Raw genomic sequence first — 22,953 nt, forward strand, 5'->3', positions numbered from 1 at the left:
GTATGAGATGGTGTGGAGCTCCTCAGATGAAAGGTGCTCAGTGTGGGAAATACAGTAACGTGAGAAACCTTCCATCCCGCCCTCTGTCCATCCATGCTCCATGCAAGCAAGTTCTCGGCGTCTTGGGCCTGTGGCTCCCACACCAAAAGTTGTATGTCCTGATGCAGGAGAAGAACCTACGTTTTCTTGGGTGGGGGGGGGCGGGGAACGGGCATTCAAGCAAGATGAAAAAATAAAAACACAACGCTTTCCTTCCAGTTATACCAAAAGTGATGATGTAACTAAACCAAACTCCCGCGAAAACTAGATACCATCAACCTTGAATGACAGGGTAGATAGGAATGAGCCCAGCCTAGACTGCAGGTGAAGGAACATGCTGTTTCCCAGCAGCTGCAGTGTAGCATGCATTAGGTTGTGAATTCTGCACTTTGGTTTCTAGGCAACTTGCACACATTTTAAATCTGAATATAAACACACACATACGCCCAAAACTGAATGAAACAATAAAAAACCTAATGATATAAACCATGTTTGCCACAGTCTCAGTAACTATAGCAAACAAATCCAGGCCACGACCTGGCTAAGTAGAGATTCTGGTGGTTAGACCTAGGAAGTAAAGACACAGCAGCTATAAATAACGTCTTTTGTTGCACAGTAACTAATGTCTCTACAACGCAAGCACATCAGGTGTGCTCTGCCTCCAAGGTCCCCTGCAAGAGAAGGCATCTCCTCAAGGGAACAAGTTTTGTTGTTAAGGGAGATTTCATTTCTTTTCCTGTTCTTTTACTTAGTCTTACATTAAGATTCTTAGAAGTTGTATATCTTCTTAGTGCCAGCAGCAAGCTCGGTAAGTCCAGGTTACTTCCAGGTGAACGGGTCCGACCCAAAGGGTGCTCATCACTGCCTCCGTCGCCACCAGGTGGGAGGTGATAGGAGCAGTTCTGGGGTGTGGCTTCACATCTGTACTGGAAATTGGGACTTCTGGATAACCTCGATGAGTTCACAGATGAGGAAGGTTTCATAGGATTACCAGTAAATTTGGCAATTGAAATGATCCTGTTACACCAAGCACTGTGTAGATTCATGTGCAGAAGTGACCAGCTCTGGGTTTGAAAGAGGGTTATTGTGGGCCTTCTGGATGGACAGAAGTCAAATGGAATACATGTGAGCATGCGTTCACTGCCTTTAAATATTGAATAGCGTAATGGTGGAGTTAACATGGGATCGGCCCATGCTGTTGCAGTCTGCATCTTGAGCAACATGGATCAACTGAGAATGGTCCAAAGAAAAGTAATATTGCGGGCATGAGAAAAATAAGACCTATGGGAAAATTTTTTTACAACTCAAATTGTTGGCCAGGCATAGTGGCTCATGCCTGTATTCCCAGCACTTTGGGAGGCCGAGGTGGGCAGATCACTTAAGCCCAGCAATTGAGACAAGCCTGGGCAACGCAGTGAAATCCCATCTCCACAAATTAAAAAAAAAAAAAAAAAGGAAAAAATTAGGCAAGTGTGATGGCGCACACCTGTAGTCCCAGCAGCTTGGGAGGCTGAGGTGAGAAGATGACCCGAGTCCCAAGAGGTCCAAGCTACCGTGAGCTGTGTTCACGCCCCTGCACTCCAGCCTGGGTGACAGAGCGAGACCCTGTCTCACAAACAAAAAACTGGATCATAGTTTTAAGGAATTCCTATCCTATAATTAAATACATTTAACATAAGTAATATTTCTCTCAAAAGCTTTAGGCAGGCTGTATAAACAGAAACAACTTATAGCTTGCTAGTAAGGTCCCCTGCAAGAGAAGGCATCTCCTCAAGGGAACAAGTTTTGTTGTTAAGGGAGATTTCATTTCTTTTCCTGTTCTACATGTCCATCCCTACATATCCAACCCCCTACTATGGACATGTTTCTTCATTCATTCTTCATGTTAATTTTAAGAAATCTTTAAAATAGCCACTGGGGTTATTTATTGTCAAGAACAATGATCTGTGATGGCAGACGAAGATTGCTGACTTTTTATTTAGAGTTTGTAAAAACAGGTTCCAGGATGTTAAATTTGTATAGTTATTGCATGACTGATGTATTTCCTTTTCCCACAGAACTAAAGCATGTTAAAGATGCTATTGGAGTTTAATTCTGGGAACATAATAAAAATAGCATTGGGGCATTGAAGAGGAGCTCAGAGGCACAGGCCTCATCAGCCGTGCTTTAATACCTGGGCAGCAAGAGGTTACAGGTGGCGTCTCCTCCCTCCCAGGGGACCTCAGTAGGTAGAGGAGAGAGGAGGCACACCAGGGGATTCTGCTGCCCCAGTCCCTTCCCGCAGGCTTGTTCATCCGTTGACAGGAACAGTTGCACATACAAAATCAGCTTTGCTTTCCCATCCTCTGTAAACTGTAGTGCCCAGCCTCTTTATTATGTATTTTACGACTCCCATTTAGAATTACATTGCTACCAGGAATGGTTTCTTCAGAACTGGAGCAGAAGAAAGGCTGTGTACCACGGTGTGTGATCCTGCTAATAAAGTGGATGATCAGACACAAAGCCAAGTTCATCTTCGCACCTTAGGGCCACCACAGAGCCACGTGGTAACCCCCTTTTTCTGAAGGAACGGCGTTGAGGCCCAGGCCATGTGCATTTCCCCCGGGCTGCCTCCCCTGACCCCAGGATTCCAGCTCTTCCTCAGAAGTTGTCTCCGCCTCTGCGATGAAAGAGGAGAGCAGGGACCTTTCGCCCTCCCCTCCTGTATGTCTTTCTGACCGGGTGCCCCCAGGATGCCTATTGCTGATGGGCACAGGCATTCCCCGTTCCCTCCTGGCCCAAGCTCCTGGAGGTGGGGCCACACATGAGAGAGCTACACCCAGCTCGTCCTTCCTCTTGCAAAGTGCAGGATCAGAAGTTTGGATTTTCCTAGCTCCTCCCATGTTTTTGCAGCTCCAGTGACAGCAATGCCAAATGATACCCAAAGATAAAAATATTGTTCCAAGTGCAGATGAGCTGCAAACATTCCTTTTCTGATAGAAAACACGGTAAACAGTCTCCCTTCCTCAAAGATTGTGCCTGGAAAGCTATGGCTGGCTAATTGTTTCCCTTTAGAAAACATAACAATGTGAACTTCAGAAAATACCATCATCAGGGAGTTCCATGACAGAGTTAAGTCTCCACACCAAAAAAAAAAAAAAAAAGAGGCAAGTAATGACTGTTGATCTTGTGGATATATGAATTGCAATAAATAACAGGCTCTCACGTTTTACCAGTTCTTTTTACTACTTAGACATTTTGTCAGGCTTCTCAAACCAAAAGGCTCTGTGCCATTCAGGAACTTAGCCAGTTTTCATGTATGTGAGTGAAACATTTGGGGGCAAAGAAAGACTCCTTTGTAGCAAGAGTGACTTGCACTTTAATCAGTGTAGGAAATGGCCTTATGAGAAGATGGATTTGTGCTAGAAAAATTGAGAATAAGGAAAACTATTCAGAAATAAGATTTTAAAAAAAATATTCTTTGTGGTAATGTGAAATTGTGATATTGCCAGATTGAGATTGTGAACTGTGTACTCAGAGTCCTTGGGAGGGTGTGTGGGTGGGGGGCGGAGAGGGAGAGACACTAAAAAAGTACAGTCAGCCAGTCTGTGATCTCACCATATGTGCTGAATTGAACACAACTCTTCTCACTTAATGAAGACTTTAGCCTTTAGGGGTAAATAAAACATCACTAAACAGGGATGGCTTGAATATTTCTTACCGGCCGTAATAATTAAAGCCATGAAAAAGGTGGTGGGGTTATGTTACTCATTAACTGGAATCGCTCTGAGATTTGATCAGGACGCGATGGCCCCTGGCACTTTGTTTCATGTTTGTGCTTTGTTTCATTGACACGCTCTGCCCCGGCCTCCATGGCGCTATAAAAGCAGCAGGGCAGTTCAAGAACCAGACCCAGAAGGCCCGTAGACCTCCTGTCTAGCCACCTTTTCTCCCCTCCCCTCAAACCCAGCAAACTCTTCCACCTCCAGAACTGAGCCTGAAACCATCTATAAAGCAGCACACTTAGGGATCTGGGAGGGAATGGAAAGAAACCTTCCTCTTTTAAAAGGAAGCTGATGAATTAGGTGTAGCCGAGAGCTTTTAAAGGATGTCATTGGCCGGGCGCGGTGGCTCACGCCTGTAATCCCAGCACTTTGGGACGCCGAGGCAGGTGGATCACGAGGTCAGGAGATCAAGACTATCCTGGCTGGAGGACGGTGAAACCCCATCTCCACTAAAAATATAAAAAATTAGCCGGGTGTGGTGGCGGGTGCCTATTGTCCCAGCTACTCGGGAGGCTGAGGCAGGAGAATGGCGTGAACCCGGGAGGCAGAGCTTGCAGTGACGAGATTGCGCCACTGCACTCCAGCCTGGGCGACAGAGCAAGACTCGTCTCAAAAAATAAATGAATAAAGGATGTCATTGTCTTTAGGTGTTGCACCAAACAGGCTAAGAAGCAATGATATCGATTATGAGGAACTTGGAACTCAGATGTATTAATTTCCTATTGTGCTGTAACAAATTACCACAAACATTGTGACTTAAAACAAATTTATTATAGTATCTGGAGGTCAGAAGTCCAATATCAGCCTTCATTGGCTAATGTCAGGGTGTCCGCAGCACTTTTTTTCTGTAGACTCTAGGAGAGAATCTAGTTCCTGGCCTTGTCCAGGTTTTAGGGTTGCCTGTATTCCCTGGTTCATGGCCCCTTCCTCCATCTTTAAAGCTAGCGCGGTTTGGTAAAGTCCTTCTCACGCTGCTGTCGTTTTGGTTCTCTTTCTTGCCTGCCTTTTCTACTTATAAGGACCCTTATGGTTACATTGAGCCCACCTGTATAATCCAGGGTACTCTCATAGTTGATTAGCAGCCTTAATCCATCTGGAATTTTAATTCCCTTTTGCCAGGTAATGTGGCCATTATCCTGCCTATAACCTCAGAGGATGCTGATAATGTAAAGGGCAGTGAATTGGGGAGTTCATAGGGTCGGATAGTTGACAAATACAGAGTGTAGTATTAGATATGAGTTTTTTGGCTGGGTGCAGTGGCTCATACCTGTAATGTCAGCACTTTAGGAGATCAAGGCAGGAGGATCTCTAGTCTAGGAGTTCGAGAGCAGCTTAGGCAACAAAGTAAGCCACTGCCCCCCACATCTACACAAAAATTTTAAAAAGGTAGGGGGTAGTTAATGGCTTTGTAGTTTTCTTACAGCTTCTCATAACTACCATAGGAAAAATAATGTATGTGCACACACAGATATATGCTATTATAGTAGAAAAAGTCATTTGTACTTTGATTAAATGAAGTTTCTGTTATACTGTAATATCTAACATGCCCACTGCTGACTATAAAGAGAAATTTTCAGTGTGACATGAAACTATAGTTTTAGTTTGAGGGAAATTGGCATTTCTATTTAAAAGAATGATTCAGTTATAGTTTTATTGACTTGTGAATAATTGAGTTAATCATTTGCTTTGTCTTGTGACATTTTTTATTTTATAATTTGTACTAACACTTTATAGGAAAACTTCCAGTTAAAATGATACTCCAGTTTTAACACCGTAAGCATCCTTTTTTGTGCACACATCTGTATAATTTTTAGGTTTGTTTTGTTTTGTTTTTGAGACAGGATCTCAGTTTGTCACCCAGGCTGGAGTACAAGTGGCAAGATGAGGGCGCAATGCAGCCTTAACCTTCCGGACTCAAGCGATCCTCCCACCTCAGCCTCCCAAGTAACTGGGAGTATAGGTGCATGCCATCATGCCTGGCTAATTTTTGTATGTTTTGTAGAGGCAGTTTTGGCCCAGTTTGATCTCGAACTCCTGGGCCCACGTGATCCACCAGCCTCGGCCTCCAAGTGCTGGGATTGCAGATGTGAGCTATGGTGCCCAGCCCAAAATGTTTGCATAGTTGTAACCACTGTGTACATATTGTGTATTAAGTGGCTTGACCTTCCGTGTTCTCTTTCCCCAGTCATCTTAAGACTGTGGGTAATGTGTGCTGCTGTCTACAAGGCCATTGCAAAGTCAACTGAGATAACACATGCGAAGTTCTCTGGGAGAAAAGCACCATCTGCATTTGCATAAAGCAGAGCTGCCGTGGTTAAGCTGTCAACAGCTTCCTAGGGAAAATGCCCCCGAAATCGATATGACATTTACCTGTAATGGTTTTCTTTGCTTGTGAAATTAATGGTGCAAGGCTTAAAAAGTATTATCTTTGAATTTCTCTTTCAAAGTTGATTCTATTTTAACATATTTTCATCATTTAGTTGCTAAGAATCACTGCTAATGGGCACAAATGGAAACTTTGATCCTGCTACAAGATTGGTTACATTAATTCACAACTGGTTCCTCTGGATGCAGGTGGGGGTGAGAGTGAGGAGGGATTAAAAGTAAAGACATCCCAGGCCTGCAAGGAGCTCAGAAATGGGAGCATCATGCGCAGCAGCACTCCGATAATTCTGCTGTATGGCGGAAAAGCGTCACAGCCCACGTGGAAATGAATGAGAGTAAAACCCGTGAAGCAAATCCTTCGTCTGGAAGGGTAAGATTGGTGAAGGGTTCTTGAAAAACGTGACCCCTTGAATAGTGATTTGAGTAGAGGGCATTCCAGGCAGAGGGCTGAGTAGGCTGCAGAAAGGTTTGTCGAAGAGCTGAGGAGTGGATTGGGACTGGAAATGAGCATAGTGACCTGCACGCATAGGGCGTACGTGTCACGCTTTCAGTCCCCAGCGGGAGAGGAGTGCAGGGTGGGCGCCAGGGAACCCACCTGGTGGTAAGGCAGGCCTGGTGCTCCTCTGGGGCCTGCACTAGACAGGCGCTGGCAGTAGGGGAGGGGGGAGAGTGGAGCGCTTACTTGGCACCTCTAGTTTACATTTGGCGGTTACCTTTGGTACGGTCATGGGTTGCCTCAGTCCTTCGCGGCACACATCTCAGGCTGTGAGAGCTGGTGTTGAAGGAACATGGGGAAGAGGGTGGGCCGTTTTACATTCATGCTCAGAAGCAGGGGTCTTTAGCCAGGAAGGGCGTGCCAAGGACGGTGCTGTTTCCTGACACCCTGGAGAGCTGGGCTTCCCAGAGCTTGTGCCGAGGTCACAAGATGAGTAGCCAGGCGGGATTAGACCCTGGCCCGGGTTACTCCCCAGCCGACGGCGCCCCTAGCGTCTGCGACATCACTGTGCTTGGAGGAAAGGAGACAGGTTTGAAAGAGGGAGTGTCATCGCCTGCAGCGGGCGGACCCGCGTCCTGGCAGTGCAGCTCCGCAGCGGCACGGGAGGGACGCGGGCTTGCGCTTGCCGGGGCTGGGGACGCTGTGGGGCGGCTCAGGCTGGGGCGCGCCCCTGCACCCGGCGGGCCTCCGCTGTGTCTGCTGCTGACGGGAGTCGGTGAGAGGCCCCAGGTCCAGCGCGACTCGCCTTTGTTAAAACCTCCGAGTGATAGGTGTGCTCCCAGCTTTGGAGCCAGGCTATTGGACATGCCTGAGTTTTTCTAAAGCCTTCTCGTCCCAGTCTTCCCTCACCTTGCAGTGCGGTCAGGGATGCTGGTGGCTGGGTCCTCCGCGGAGGGCGCTGGTTCAGGCCGTTGCACCCACCCTGGGGCCTCGGCTTCAGAACCAGAGTTACTCGTGTCAAGGATTGCTGTATAGCAGCTGCCGCTCCTAAGGGCCAGATCTTTTCTTTTTTTTCTATGGATAATCGTGGTCCTCGTAGTTTGCCTTCACAGAGGTGCTCCAGGGACGTATGTCCGTGTAGCGTAGCTCCCCTAACCCTCGTTAAACGAACACAAGGCCCATTGAGAGGGGAGCAGTACCAGTAGACTTCAGGCAGCATCGTGCAGCCGGCGCCTGCAGAACGGAGAGTGGTGTTCGGGGGTTTGCCGCCACCCCCACTTTGAACAACGGTAGGAATGCAGGGTGGGTGCTCAGGTGGCCCGAGCACTGCTGGCCAGCAGAGGACTGCGCTGGGCTTAGAAAGGAAGATACGAGTTCCCAGATACGGGTTTTTAAAAAAAATATATAGGACTAGGGCCACTAATTCAGCTTCCAAAAAGCGAAATGCTAATTATAAAAATAGCGCGAACAAATAGTATTGGAATCACTTGATAAGTTAAATCTGTGATGTTAGTGAGACCTGCTTATCTGAAGTGGAAATACTCTCAAGACCTTTCGTGGCTTATCCCAAGGCTTACTCTCTACCTTTTAGTTGAAAGCAGAATTGCAGATGTGACCAACTTAATCGGCCAGTGGCTTTTTGCTTTTAAAAGTACATGCTAAAATGTGTGAGCGATGAGGCTGATAGCGTAGGTACCTGAAGTAATGGTTTGGTGTATTTTGTGAAACTTCTTTGTTCTGTCTCTCATTAAAGAATGTTTGTTTTTTAAAGGTATATAAGAATTTTTCCAACGGACATAATTTTTAAGGGAATTATGTTTAATTTTCATGTTCTTATGCTTTTGAAAACATGCATAAAGCTTATCAGTGTTCTTAACATTTGAAGGGGAGTGTTCTGTGCTGTACACAAAGAGATCGACCCAGCTAACAATGACTTCTAGATCTGAGAGTGTGGGGAATATAGGGAGGGATAAGTGTTTTGGGAATATTACAGTTTCTCCGAAGGAGTTTTCTCCCTCTAGTCTCAATTGCTCACCATGTTTATTTCATTTGCAGAACAAGTGTTTGGGAGTCCTTTCTATATTTTTACTTCCCAGACACCTGATTTTCTTAGTTTTAAGTATTTAAAAATGTCATCTTACTTTCAGGGAACTAAAGTTGTAAGTTCAGGTAGACATATTAGCATTTGCAAGTGCTCACTTTAAAAAAAATTGTTTCTTATTCTGTTTGTTTTAACTTAAAATCAGTTGATTTTCTTGTTTATAAAATGATTAACTTTTAAAGTGGTTATTACAATTTAAATTGTATTCAGCTATTTGTCATATTAATATTTAGAGAGGCAAATTTAGTTACCAAACGTGGCATTTGTAAGAAAATAAGGTGCTACGTTTTCTATTACATGAACAGTTAAGGATTTCCTTGACTTATATATGGAGATATTTTAGCTCACATTTTATAAATGCATGGAGTGGGACTGAAAGCCATACTTACCTGAAATGTTTTAAAAATTAAAATCTGCTTTTGAAAAAAGAAATACAGTTTGAAAGTGGAAGACTCTCAGCCTATTTAATGCAAAGTTTTTGTAGTGGTGGGGTTTTAATATTCCTCCACTCAGTAGTTCATTGCCTGATTTTCTTTTTAACCTTTCACATAAACTTTGTTCAGTAATTCTTTAAAATGGATGCAGATTATTTAAAGATCAAATCTGTACTGGCAAAGTAGGCTTTGTTGTTGATGTTTTATTTTTCTAAGCCCGTTTTAGTTATAATTTTTCTCATCTACAACATTCTAATGTACATTTAAAATTAGAATGAAGAGTTTAACATGCAGAACTTGTAAATGGAGTATTACAGTTTTCTAGGGAAAACGGCCCTGGTAGTTCCCTTCCTGAGGTGGGTCCCTATCCTGTGGTTTGGGGCCACATCTTTCTGGTTTCATTGTGAAGTGCATTCTCAGAATGCCTACCTCTCACTTATTCTCAGTAAATCACATTCCTCATAATCCTTGTTGGAAGTTTTGATTTTGTCGTTGGGGTCGATTCTGGCGACTTTTATCTCCTGAGATTGCTGCAGGATTGGAAATGAGACGGATTTCTTGTTTGCCATGCAAATGTTCTGGTTGTTTAGGATGAAGACACCAGTAATTAACCATGAAAGCCATCCTTGCAAGCACACAGAAAACTTATCTCTGGCATTTTGTTTTTTTCTGATTTTAGTGTGAACAATTAGCAGCCTCCACCAGTGCTGATTACGAATTGTATAGAGTGTTTATTCTTACAGAAAGCGGCCCTGGGTGGTTTGTTGCTCTTTTATTCACATGATCTATAAGCTATAAGAAAACAGTCTTCTCACACCTCAGCATGTTGCTGATTTCCACCAGGTGGTCCAGGAACATTTGTTCTGCAGGAGGGACCAAACTTGAAAGTTTATGTATTTATTGGTAAGAATTTTTTTTTTTTTTTTTTTTTTTTTAGTTGAAGCCGGCCAGGTCTGGTGTTTTTCCACGTAATACTAATACCCTTGTGAAATGGCATGTATGCTACAGTTTTAAACTTTTTTTCTTAAATATCATATGCAAAGAGAGAAAATCCTCACATTGTGTAAATGAGAGGAGAAATTGCTACAGCTGTGACTGCCTTTGTTGTCAAAGCCATTTGAATTGCCGGCTGTGTTGGGGCTGGTTTGTACCTTGTTGAAGTGCTGAGATGAGAACTTCTCATTAGAGTAATTGCCGGGTGGGAGCGGCCCATCCGGGGCGGGGCGGGGCGGGGCGGGGCCTGGGGCGCAGGGGCGGGGCGAGGTGCGGGCGGCCGAGATACTCGCGGGCGCGGGCCTGGCCTGGAGACTGACCGCGCGGGGACCGAGCGCGGCCCAGCCCGCCGGCCGGGACCAGAGGGACCAGAGGGACCAGAGCAGCGCGGGCTCCCCGCCCTCTCCAGCTTCGGCTTCGCGCCGCAGGGGCGCGCGGGGACCGCGGACTGTTCCTCGCGCGGCCCCCACGCCTGCCCTCGGCTCCTAGCCCGTGCTGCCGCCGCCAGGTGACGCGGAGGGTGGGAGCGGGGCTGCCGTGTCCCTCGGGCGCGCTGTGGGAGGTTGCTGAGTGGCTGCTGCTGCTTGTGCTTTCTTCCAAGCTGGCGGGGAACCTTTTAAATTCAGGGTGCATTCGAGGGCATAGGCGTCGGAGTTGTGAGTTCGCGCGTGTGTTATTTACCAGGCTTTCAAATCAAAACGGCCAGGCACACGCACGTTCTGGGGCGCTCAGGAACGTTCACACGAAGCAGAAATCCAGCAGGGAGCTAGTGACATACCTTGCAGGTCAGGCTTGGGATTTCTGCAGCCACGCGCGCGTCAGCCCGACTCTCGGGCCCTCCTGCCTTCCTGTTGCCCAGGCCGGCTCCGCGCTCTCCCAGACGGGGCCTCGCCTGCGCCGCCGCGGGTGGAGCCTGCTGTAGACTCCGGCTCTAGGGGACAGGGCTGGGCTGCCCAGAGAGGGGCAGCTTGTGAGGTTTCAGACATTTCTCTGTCAGAGTTAGCTCTTCCTTGTGAAATTCCTAGATGAGGATCCGTAGCGTGAAATCAGAAGAAAAGTGGTTCTTAGAACATTTAGAGTTTGTTTATCCACTTCACTTTTTGAGGATCTGTGCTCACTGGTTTTTCAAGCCGGTTTGTTTTAAAGGAGTCAAGCTTCACTTTGGAGTATAAGGTGGAGATTATAGTTGCTCCGTTGGAACTCTGATATGTTAAAGGAAAATTCTGTAAAAATGCGGGATGCAAGCAGTAGCCACAGGAGCATTTTAAAAGTTTTGCTTCTTTTTCAGCTTAATGTATATAAGAAAAACAATTAAAAACCTATGTTTCATTTTAGCCTCTTTTTTAAAGATAAATTCTTAATTTCTGCAGATAAATAGGAATACTGAGGGGAGGGAGAGAAAGTATGGTTTTCTATAGACTGTTTTCCGTTAAAATTTAAATAATCAGAAAGCTTAGAAATGTTATTCCTGTAACTTCTGGAAGTTATAGAAAATGTTACATTTTAACATCAAAGTAAAATTCCAATAAAATACTTTTTCTTGTAGAAGCACATTTTACATATGTAAAGGAAGATACAGAAATACTAGAAGTGTTGAAACTTAACCATTTTTGCGAAATTTGTCTGAAAAAAATTTCCTAAAGTGTTGCATACATTTGAGGATTTAGATTATTGCTAGAAAGCACATCTTAGGTTTTAATCATGTTCATACCAACGCCTATGAAAAGACCTACCAGGATTTTACATCCATAGTTAACCACCACTTGTAAGTATCTATTTTGCATTTTTGAAGACTCGTTGATTGACTTTCAAGTACTTGAAATTATGTAAGAGAATACTTTTTTGGCAGCAAAGTCTCATTTCAGATCCCCTGCTCCTCTAACAACTTCAGGCTACTCCAGGCTCTGGGTCCAGGCTGGAACTCACAGTAGACCTAAGATTATGTCTAAACTCATAGCAGTAAAGTGACGTTTTGACATAGAAGAACATTTTTATAACGCTGTTTCTGTCTGTTTCCTTGAAAATAGTTTCTGTCGTGATAGGCAGTACCTTAGTTTATGAATTATTCAGCTATTTGTGCAAATGTGTAACTTCAGGGCAGACAGGCTCGATGTTCGCATCACCCTCTCACAGAATACACATCGGCAAGGTAGCCTTTTCTGTCCTATGGAATGTAGGAAAGTTAAACATGTCTGGAAAGTCTGAGACTTCTGCCCTTGTTCTCCTGAAATTAAATTCATTTTATTTTCAATAGCGTGAATTTCCCTACATGTCCAAGAGACTGTTAAGGAATTAATCCTTTGCTCTATTCCTCATAACACTTTTCACAGTTAATCTAGTGTGTAAACTGTCTGGACGAGAATCCAAAACTGTGCAGAATTTGGAGGAAATGTGACTCCTATGCCTTGTAGACATTAAATCATTCTGTGAAATAAAACTGAAACTTTGGATAGGAGATTGTACAGTACTCGCAACACATTTTTATTAAATGAAAACAAGTTCCATTATTTTTCCAGCAATCCTTCATGTAGTTGGACTCACCATGCTCCCTACCTCCACCCTGCTCCTTAGTTGTGATTGGCTGTCCCTACAAATGGACAGGTTGCTTTGTCAACTTGATGGCAGAAACCACCTGACAAATTGTAGACATGCAGCTGAAATTTATGCTTAGTTTGGATTTGATAGAAAATAAAGAATATTAGAAAATAAAATGTGACCAAAAAGATATTTATGTTGTCTTGACTGTGTGTCTACGCACAAGAAAGGACAGGAACTGAGAGTAATGGAATGTTAGTGTTTCCGACTCCAGAATCAATACCCAAGAGTGAAATTAATTGATAAATTATGTTTCCTGCTTCGGGATTTGCTAGGGAGTGTGTGTGTGTGTCCGTACTTGAATCACTTGTCTAACCTGAGGATCGGAGTGGTTGACTTGGTTTCTCTGTCCTTTTGTTGCTGTTCTTTTTCTCACTTAGCAACTGTTATGTCATTATCTCTAAAATGTTTTCGTGGCTTACTTTTTTTTTTTTTTTTTTTTGAGACGGAGTCTTGCTCTGTTGCTCATGCTGAAGTGCAATGGCGTGATCTCCACTTACTGCAAACTCCGCCTCCCAGGTTCAAGCGGTTCTCCTGCCTCAGCCTCCCAAGTAGCTGGGACTACAGGCACACGCCACCACACCCAGCTAATTTTTGTATTCTTAGTAGAGATGAGGTTTCACCGTGTTGACCAGGATGGTCTCGATCTCTTGACCTTATGATCCATGTGCCTTGGCCTCCCAAAGTGTTGGGATTACAGGCGTGAGCCACTGTGCCCAGCCATATTTTTTTTTTAACTGTGAGTTTTGATTTTAAAAAACCCTTAATCCTTAATAGTAAATTTTAACAAGGAGACTATGGAAGGCAAAGGGAGAGATCTCTCTGAGACACACAGTTGAGTTTTTGCACAATAAAGCAAACTAGACTGTTAATAACTCCTCATACAACCCATCTGTTTGCTTTCTAAAAACACTGCAGAGCTATCATTTCATTAATTACAGTTTGTTACATTTAAAGAGGCATTTCAGTCATTTTACCATTAGCTTTTTAAATATGAAGAATCATCAACCAGATCTGTACTGTAAAGAATGTTTATGAAACTTTAAGTTGATGAATTTATATTTTTTAGATATGTTCTTGTTGAGGAATGAGAATCACTCCTGGTCTGAATTTTCATGTGTTGCTATATAAATTTGCTTTTAATAAATTATTTTAAATCACCAGATTGTTAATTGACAGCTATTCTTGCAGACGACATTGTTACCTTATTATTTCTTCTTACTATACCAATATAGGGCATTAAGTCCTTTATTTCAATGTGATGAACATTTGACTATCAAGGATGTGGGTAGATAGCACATGAAATGAGCAAAATCTGGTTCCAATATTTAAGACACACCTTAAAAATGTACATTCTTTTTATAGAAGTTAAAATATAGTGTTCTTTGAATTCAGTGATTCCTGTTTAAACTCAAAAGGAGAGGATCCTATTTTCTGTACATGAAATTCTGAAGATAGGCATTTTCTGTAAGAGCTGAGTTTTTCCCCCCTATTTGCTAATCCCTTCTAATTTAGAGGAAAAACTGTATTATCACACTGAATGTTAGGATGATTGCCTGTTTGTCCATATGAACACAGTAATTTTGTGCATTGTATAGATTACTGTTCACCAGGAATATAGGGCCGTATAAAAAGCATTTAACCAAGGAAGAATCATGTCGATATAATTATTAGCTAAAATCACTAAATTCGTAATAAATAATCCTACACCATCTGATTTTGATTTTTGACATACTGGAGTAATGTAGGAAGTTATAGAAAGGAAGAAATTCTGGGTTTGGATGAAATTACTGGTTTTTTCCCTTGGGAAAAAAATCTGAAGGTATTTTATAATTTGTTAGTATTCTAAGTGACAGCGTAAAAACCTGAGCATGTGACTGATGCTGTGCTTCCTATATATCTATTTACAGAATATTTGGAAATTTAAAAATTCTTCCACTTTTTGATTGCTGCTTGCACAGAACCAATGTTACAATGTTATGACTAAGACTGGAGAGACAATGATAGGTTTCTCGGTGCACACTTAGTGCTAGAAGGTCTTCCCATAACTACCGGACCAGCTTTAGAGAAATGCCTGGTTTCTGGTTGCCTGGTTCAGCACTTGGTTAGAGCACATGCTCCAATCACTTTCAGTGTTCTTAGGTTTAGTTGTGGTAATGAATTTCTTCATAAGGTAGATCTCTCTTTTAAGTGAATTATTAGGAAATACTTGTAGCATGATTTCAGAAAAATAGTTCAGCTTGAGCTGGAAGCAGAAAAATGGACAGAGGAGAGGGCAAAGAGTTCAAGTAGGTTACTCAGAGAAACAGTTGACACAAAACATTCCTTATTTTCTTATTATGTGTCTTTAGAATGTAATTTACACAAATTCAACCATAGTGTACATTTTATTCTGAACTTTTTTTTTTTTTGAGACGGAGTCTCGCTCTGTCACCCAGGCTGGAGTGCAGTGGCCAGATCTCAGCTCATTTCAAGCTCCGCCTCCCGGGTTCACGCCATTCTCCTGCCTCAGCCTCCCGAGTAGCTGGGACTACAGGCGCCGCCACCTCGCCCGGCTAGTTTTTTGTATTTTTAGTAGAGACGGGGTTTCGCCGTGTTAGCCAGGGTGGTCTCGATCTCCTGACCTTGTGATCCGCCCGTCTCGGCCTCCCAAAGTGCTGGGATTACAGGCTTGAGCCACCGCGCCCGGCCAATTCTGAACCTTTTTTCTAAAAACATTTCTTGCCATCTTCCCATATTACAAAAATAATTCCATCTCCTTCTTTTTAGTAGCTACGTAGTATTCCATTTCATGACTACACACCATGTAGGATGTTTTGATTCATAGACTCAGCCAACCGTTTTTTTTACAGTAAAGGTATATTCATATGCTGGGCTAACTGGAGTTAGCAAGTGTCACTGTTTGTAAATTAGGAACTCAGAATTATAAAATGTATACTCTCCTTCAAGATAAATATATCAAGTATTAAGTACACCGTTATTAATTTAGGTAAGAGCATTAATTCTTTTTGTTGTTGTTGTTGTTGGATACAGAGTCTTGCTCTGTTGCCCAGACTGAAGTCTACTGGATTAATCGTAGCTCACCACAGCCTCCAACTGCTGGGCTCAGATGATCCTCCCTCCTCCGCTTCCCAAATAGCTGTGATTACAGACGCATACCACCACACCTAATTTTGGGGGTGGGTAAGGGGCGAAATCTCACTGTGTTGCTCAGGCTGGTCTGAAACTCCTGGGCTCAAGCCATTCTCCTGTCTAGGCCTTCCAGAGTGCTGGGATTACTGGCATGAGCTACCACTTGTGGCAAAAGCATTAATTCTAAGGAAACAAAAAGAAGGAATGTTTATGAAAATGTGAATGCAAGAAGAGTTAGAAATATTCTTATACTTTAAAGTATTCCAATTTCTTTAGGAATATTAAACAAGCCGTATATTAAACATGCCATTGTTGTCGTGGCAGGGTGAATAGACGGAATCACTTAGGAATTTACAGTTTCTGTTTCATGAGTGATGATTTTCTTGAGAAGCATAAAGTTCAGATCAGGAATGTTTTCCCTTTGGCCCCTTGTAATTGGTCTGGCAGGATCTGGGGTCAGAGGTAGACACAAGGATCCCACGCATCTCTTGTGAAATACTTGGAAATTTTCAGTTTGAGTGTTTATGATGCTTCTGACATATATAATAACATAAAATATTAAGGTACACATGGTTGTACGAGATCCAGTTGACCAGAGGAGTGCATATCTTGTCATTTAAATAATATGTTTTGTGTTAGATTGCGTATAGTATATGCTTTTAGCAAGAGTTAGGGGAATAATAGCACGGCAACATTTGACCCTTACAATCTGGAAACATGAGAATTATGCCAATAAATTATTTCAGATAGTATTTGCTAATGATGATATGTATCTGTTTTAGGTTCTGTGGTGCCACTTTTAGAAACTTCACAAGCAAACCATGGCTCAAAATTTGCAGTAATCTTTTTGAACTGTAACTATTAGAATTTCCCAAAAATCTAATGAATATGGTTTTCTCTGTATAAAATGAGCTGTATGAATATTTGCTGCTACATGAATTTTCTTTCCAAAATTTGTTTATAGACATACTCCCTAACAATGTTTGGTAATCAGAAATAACTGATTCTGCTGGACAAATATGCACCAATTGATTGATTTTTCTTTATTTTGAAGAAAATTTTTTTTCTCTTAATTATTTGGTGACTTCCTTTGCTGGCAAATCCAATTTTATGCCACACAAATAATGTGAACAGTAGATACTTCTATTTGTAAGTTTTGGCAGTTCTTTAAAATATGTTAAGTTTTTGCTTCAACATATAGAGGTTTTTCTTTTCTGAATTGTGTTTTCAGCAGCAGTTCAAACCAGTTGTATGTTACCATTATACAAATTACTAATTTAGAATAAATACATTTCAGTTCTGTCATGATATCCTAGTAGGCAGGCTCTTGGGCAGACACCCTGGTATGTGTACATATTACTAAATTGTCTACTTTTGTTTCTTAGAAATGTTTATTTAAAAAGTAACAGATGGAAGAAGACCATTTATTGAAGACTGTGGCCTGGCTAGTGTGTGGGCAGTAAAGGCTGACTGCACCTGGGTTCTGTGGCTCTGAACATTTTCTGTTTCTTTTTGGGTTATGAGGAGGGAGAACTCTTGGTTTTGTTTTGAGGAACTTCATTGATTATATCTTAATTTTGCCTTATTGTCAAAACGCACCACGTGAAAATTTATGCAGCGTAGAGATTTTCTCTGTGTTTTATTTGGTTCAGAGCCGAGTCTGGAAGGTGACTTAGTTTATAAGTTCTGTCTCGTGTCCTGTAGCCAAGCTTTCCGCCTCCTTTAATGAGGGCACCGTGAGTGGATGCTGTTTCCTCCTATACCTGTGGACTGGAGGGGCAACCTGAGGGTCTGCTAAGGTGGTGGGTGTGTTTTCTGGAAAGAGTGAAAGGGGATTTGTCTGACTTTGGGGGAACTCTATAAAAATGAAAGATGTTTTATGTCAGTGGGATCACCTTTTTAATCCAAGGGGCAAAAGAAAACTGGTTTCTATTGTGCTTCTGCCCGAAGGCCTTCTGCATGTGACTTTCAAAGGACCCTGCTTGTGTTGAATTTCAGCCAGCAAGTCTCCAGCATACAGAGTTTGAGATTTCCCCCTCCCCACCGTTTCTTCTGTTTTTGTTCCATGTAAACAGTTCCCTGCATAGTAACATAGACAAATATAGCAGAGAATGCTTTTCTGGAAGAAGAATGCTCCCTAAGCATTTTTTAACCATTTTTGGGAAGAATTGATCTTTCTGTGTGTTTCAGACAGACTGGAGAGGGGGAGGCCATGGCTGTAAATTGAAGTGACATCATATGTATTGCCCCCATTGATCCGCTTTTAGTCTCCAGCCAGGATAAAAGGAAATGGCATCAGGGAGGAAGCATGCTTCATTTAGGCACAGATCCCAGAGTGATAATGGGGTAATAATAGAACTCACGCCGCTGTCAGCCCGTGGCTGCCTTAGTCCCAGGCTTATTCTCTGTCTGGGGAGTCGCACAGTGACTTTCTTGGTGTGAGCCAGCGGCACACCAGCTGGGCTGCGCCGGGAGGTGCTCTCCTCTGCTGTCGGAGGGCTGCAGGCGGTGGGGCTTGGAGGTTCCATTCGCTGGTCTCTTGTCACAGGCCCTGCCTCTGCAAGGTCAGCCGTGAGACATGTCCGATGCAGGAGGTGAGCTGACCTGTTCTGATCATGCTGATGGAAGACGTGGTGGCGGGACCTCAGTTGCGTGGGTGGTCTTCTGGGAGCGCAGAGTGAGTGACGCCCCCATGACAGCAGTAAGGGGCTTTTGGGAGAGTCAGGGTTTTTTTTTTTTGTTGAGCTGCCTCTAGTTTAGGAGGGTGGGTTTGGAAAATTCATGTTTTCTTTCCAAGAGCATGCATGAAAACTCTCCCAAACCATTGTAAGTCGTACAGCTTGCGTCGGCTCTGAAGTTGGGAAAAACATGCGGTGGACTTTTTTCTTTGTACAGTTCTTAGTATTTAGCAACTATGAAATCTTCCATGTTTAGAGTAGAACACAGACTTCTAAAATCCTTAACAAGCAGCATTTGTACTTGACTGACCTCGTGTAGCATTTTATTTCTTGCATTCATTTCAGTAAGTTTTATAGTTCTGTGAAGTTCTCTTGCAAATACCCACATCACTTTGGCACCTTGTAGTCCTATTTTGTGTAAATTTCCGAGGCAGATGCATTTTAAAAATATTGAGCTGGTCTCCGTATGGAAAAAATAACCCCATCATGAATTTCTTATTTATGCAAAGGAAAGGACTTTTGCATTCCTGTCACTGTTGAACTGTGGGTGTGAGCACTGTTAGGCCCCTAGAAATAAAGGCAAGTTGTTTTTATAATGTTTGAAGAAGGAGCTACTTTCTTAGGTGGTGATGCTCGGAGGTGAGGTCCTTTATTTTTCACGATCACTCTGTGGTACGACCAAAGCCTTATTTCTCTCCTGCCAGTTCTGCTATGTTACACACAGCTGGCCTTTCAGTCTAAAATTCAGTTAATCTTAAAATGAGTAAATAAACGCAGTTGGCCTAGAAGTCATGTGAAGTTTGCTCTGATTTCCACGTGGGTGGAAGTGGAGTGGTCCACATAGCATGTCCCACTCCCCTGTGCCTGCCCTGGGCTCCTCGCACCACCCCACGCGGTGCTGCCTTGAGCACGTCTGCTGATACGTGGTCTCTTTCGGTTGCTTTACAAACATTTTGGTTGATTACATTACCACTACCTTTTCATTTGTGGGGTGGCTTTACGGGGAGCAAATGTTTATTTTACAAAGAGAAATGTATTGAAGCTATTTAACTACATTTTTGCTTCAATATCCTCTTTTTAAGGTCTATTATCTCATCCTTTAAAAATGTTGTAATGTGTATTTTGCAAATAAAAGATGCTTTATCAGTTTTATTATCTGTGTCCCAAAATAGCATTTGTTCACTGATTTTTTTTCCCCACTTTTTTCAGAAACTACATTCCCTGCCACGAGTTAGAATAGTTACAACTAAAAGCCGGATGGCTCCAGGTTGTTTACTAAGTGAGAGTCATTTCACATCTATTCAGAAGAATGGGACTCAGAGAAACCTGGGAGCACGAACCTCTGTGGTCGGGGCCTTGTTTTAAGGGGAGCAGATGCCTGAGGGGAGTGTCCACCCTTGCTCCTCACCTCTCTCAAATTAGAGTCAGGATGCTCCCTCCCTTCCGTCTCATGGTCTTAAGTCCGGGAGCATAGCTTTAAAGGTTTTCATTGTGTAAAATTTGGAGAGGACAAAAGCTTCCACTGATCCTTTTGGTTCTGTTTCTGTGTAGAGATGCGTGAGCTTTCAGCTTAAAAGAAAGCTCAGATATACAAGTATGAATGCAGGTATTTTTATAGGTTCATGTATTGGTAATTGTTGGATTTTAAACTGGAGCTGTATCTGTTGGTTAAACCTAGTTGGGGTAAGTTGAGGACCAAGCTAGTTGTCTTAGTCAGAGTTTCTTTGCTCAGTGTGTCTCTTTAGTTTAAACCAAATCCCAAATGAGAGTTCTGACAGGAGGCTTTTTTGTAAGCACAAGTATGTAACATGGGGATATGCTTTTTCAGTTTGGCAGGACTGGTTCCTTCTGTATTTAGTTAGCAAACAAGGCCCCTCTTCTGGCAAAGGGTGTTCTGCTGGTCGAGGTGCTGGTGGTGCCGAGAATCGCTTCTCTGTGAGGCTGAGCCCGTTCCCCGAAGCCTGCCTGCCTTTGTCTGGAGGGGTCTCAATGCCAGGCTTCTGTTGTCCTCGGACTGTCTGTCTTGAGAAACGCTGCTCACCAGTTTTGAGTGTCTGTGGAGTAGAGCAGGTCTCCATCCTGTGGTGGCCTGGCCTGGGTACCCCTGGTGGAGCTGCTGTTTGACAGCAGCACAACAAAGGGTAGTAGTGAGATGAAGCGGGGAGAGCCCACGACTGGGGTGAAAAGGAAGGCACTTGGGAAGAGGGCTCAAGGGCTGGAGGGCATTCAGTCAGCAGCCCCAGGAGACAGGTTAGGGGTGCTTGAGGCCATGGGTTGAAGGCTCAGCCTCCTGCAGAAAAGCACCTCTCTTGGAACATCATAGGAGGCTGAGGGATGAGATGAACAGCAAGGAGGAGGAGGGCAGAGGGAGAAAGGAACCAGTCTCACTGGGCTGCCTGGGCAGAAGTGCTAGATACCACACGCACCCGGCAGTGTTCACGGTGTGAATGGTGAGGGGGCTTGCCAGAGGCTGGGGCCTGGATTTGGCCTCTTCTGTAAAACAGATTTCCTTTTAATATCGTATGGTAGATGGGTGATTTTGTTACAAGTAGTTATGTAGTAATTTGATATCTTTAAAACATGCTGCAATTACTTGACTTCTCATGAAAAGAAATGGAGCGTTAGTAATTCCTTGGGTTGGAGTCAATGCTGGTTGTACTGCAGTTTTGCTGAAGGCGCCCTGTTTCTCCTGAGAGAACAGCCACAGCATGCCTTTCAGATGAAGCGATGTTATGAAGTACAGAATATACCCAAGAACCAAGTGATTGCATTGGTGCCTGTCTCCCTTCTTTCTGCCTCTGTCTGTAGGCAAGTGGGGCTTTCTTAGAACTTAGAAGGGTGAGGTGAGAAAACAGATAGCTTGTGGAATGGTGCAGTGGGTGTGGTGTTTGCAGTACTTGCTGTCTACCTGTTGCCCCCTGCATACCTTTTGGAAAAATGTAAGTGTGTGTGTGAATGAGTGAGGGGTAAGGGATAGGGAGGGTCAGGCAGAGTGCACACTTGGGGGCAGAAAGATGAGGAGCAGGAAGGGAAACCAGTACTTTTAAAAAGTTGTTTTAGAGCATCAGAAAGTGGCAGTTAAAATCCAGGTGTTCTTATGAATGTGCTGTTGATGTGATACCAGCTTCCAGACCTGTAATTTGGATTGACGGGAATGATCTGCACATACACAGGGATGGAGAGAAGCTCGGCAGAGAGAGCCATGGAATTCATAGGGTAAATTTTAAAATCTTGATTTTAGAATAAATATGTTTCACTTCCTACAAGGCATATCTCAAATTGATCATTCCTCCAGTGCACCACAGGGCCCATCTCACAGGGCCACCAGTCTTGGCCCTGCTGCCTCATAGCGAGTAACACGGATGAAGTCTTACGCATGCTTCTCTTCATTTCTTGTACTTCACATACATTGTGTTTTATTTTTGTACCATGTAAAGACTACCTCCTCTCTTTGCCCTCAACTTGTAACATCACTTTTGACCATTCCTGTATGAGAACTCAGGAATATGGGTGACCTGGTGTGTCTGTGTATACAGCGGCACATATACTTGCATGCGGCCTTTTTAGCTTTTTAATGGATCATAAGTTTATGCTTTTCGTAATGGAGGGAAGACAGTTCTTTCAGTATGTACTCTTTATTTCTCAGTGTGCAGCAGGTGTATTTACAGAGCTTATGTGGTGAAAAGGGGACTGAATGCCCCATCTTGTTTCTGTGAAATTTCCAGGTGTTTGCCTATAATTGGATGGCTCCTTGAATCTTTGTCTAGGCTAAATTACATTTTCTGGTATATGCGTGCTGTAAAGGAAGAGATCCAGTAAACCACGATAATGTTTTATTAAGATAAGCACAGTTTTGATCTGCTCTAAGTGTAAAACTGAAATGATTAGTCATGGAAAACGGGGCCTAATCAGACCCCGGAATGCAGTGTCTTTGGGAATACAGACAGTATACACCCTGAGGAATCACAAAAGTCAGTTTCACAGCCTTCCCACGTTGCCGACATATGCCGAAAGCACCCAGGTTACCCTGGGTATGCGGTCTTCAGTCTGAACATTTGGGTTTACTTTCTCATCAGCTGAATAGCATTTTCATAGGCTGTTTGGTTTTGTCTTTAGCTTCTTCCAGACCAGCTGGTCTTGCTTCTGGAGCATCTGTTGGAGCAGAAGACCCTGAGCCCCCGAACTCTGCAAAGCCTCCAGAGGACATACGACCTCCAGGATCAGGATGCAGAGGTAACCAGGAACACCCTCGGAGTTTAACCAGCAGATCCCACTGTTGGTGAAGAATGGTGATCCCATTGCAGCCCCAAACTATTGAAACCACCTTTCTATTAGCAAAATCCCATGTGTCTGCCGTGTGAGTGAAGAACTAAGTGCGTTAATCTGATTGTACTTA

At 43.4% G+C, this 22,953-nt stretch overlaps 1 protein-coding gene across 23 annotated transcripts in view; it reads left to right on the plus strand.

Annotated features, from left to right (window-relative positions):
• Nucleotides 1-22,953, plus strand: part of AOPEP (aminopeptidase O (putative)) — a 378,597-nt gene that overhangs the window by 321,049 nt on the left and 34,595 nt on the right. For 22 of the 23 annotated variants that reach the window (XR_004443283.1, XR_004443284.1, XR_004443285.1 and 19 more), the window contains one exon: nt 22,674-22,790. Coding sequence is in view for 16 of the 23 variants with exons in the window: in XM_033236603.1 (XP_033092494.1) it covers nt 22,674-22,790 (117 nt within the window). In the remaining 7 variants the exon portion in view is untranslated. Of the gene's footprint in view, nt 1-6,283; nt 6,559-22,673; nt 22,793-22,953 lie in introns of those variants that run through there. The other variant, XR_004443289.1, reaches the window with a different exon arrangement.

Source organism: Trachypithecus francoisi, unplaced genomic scaffold (assembly GCF_009764315.1).
Source record: "Trachypithecus francoisi isolate TF-2019V2 unplaced genomic scaffold, Tfra_2.0 Lachesis_group16, whole genome shotgun sequence".
NCBI lineage: Eukaryota > Metazoa > Chordata > Mammalia > Primates > Cercopithecidae > Trachypithecus > Trachypithecus francoisi.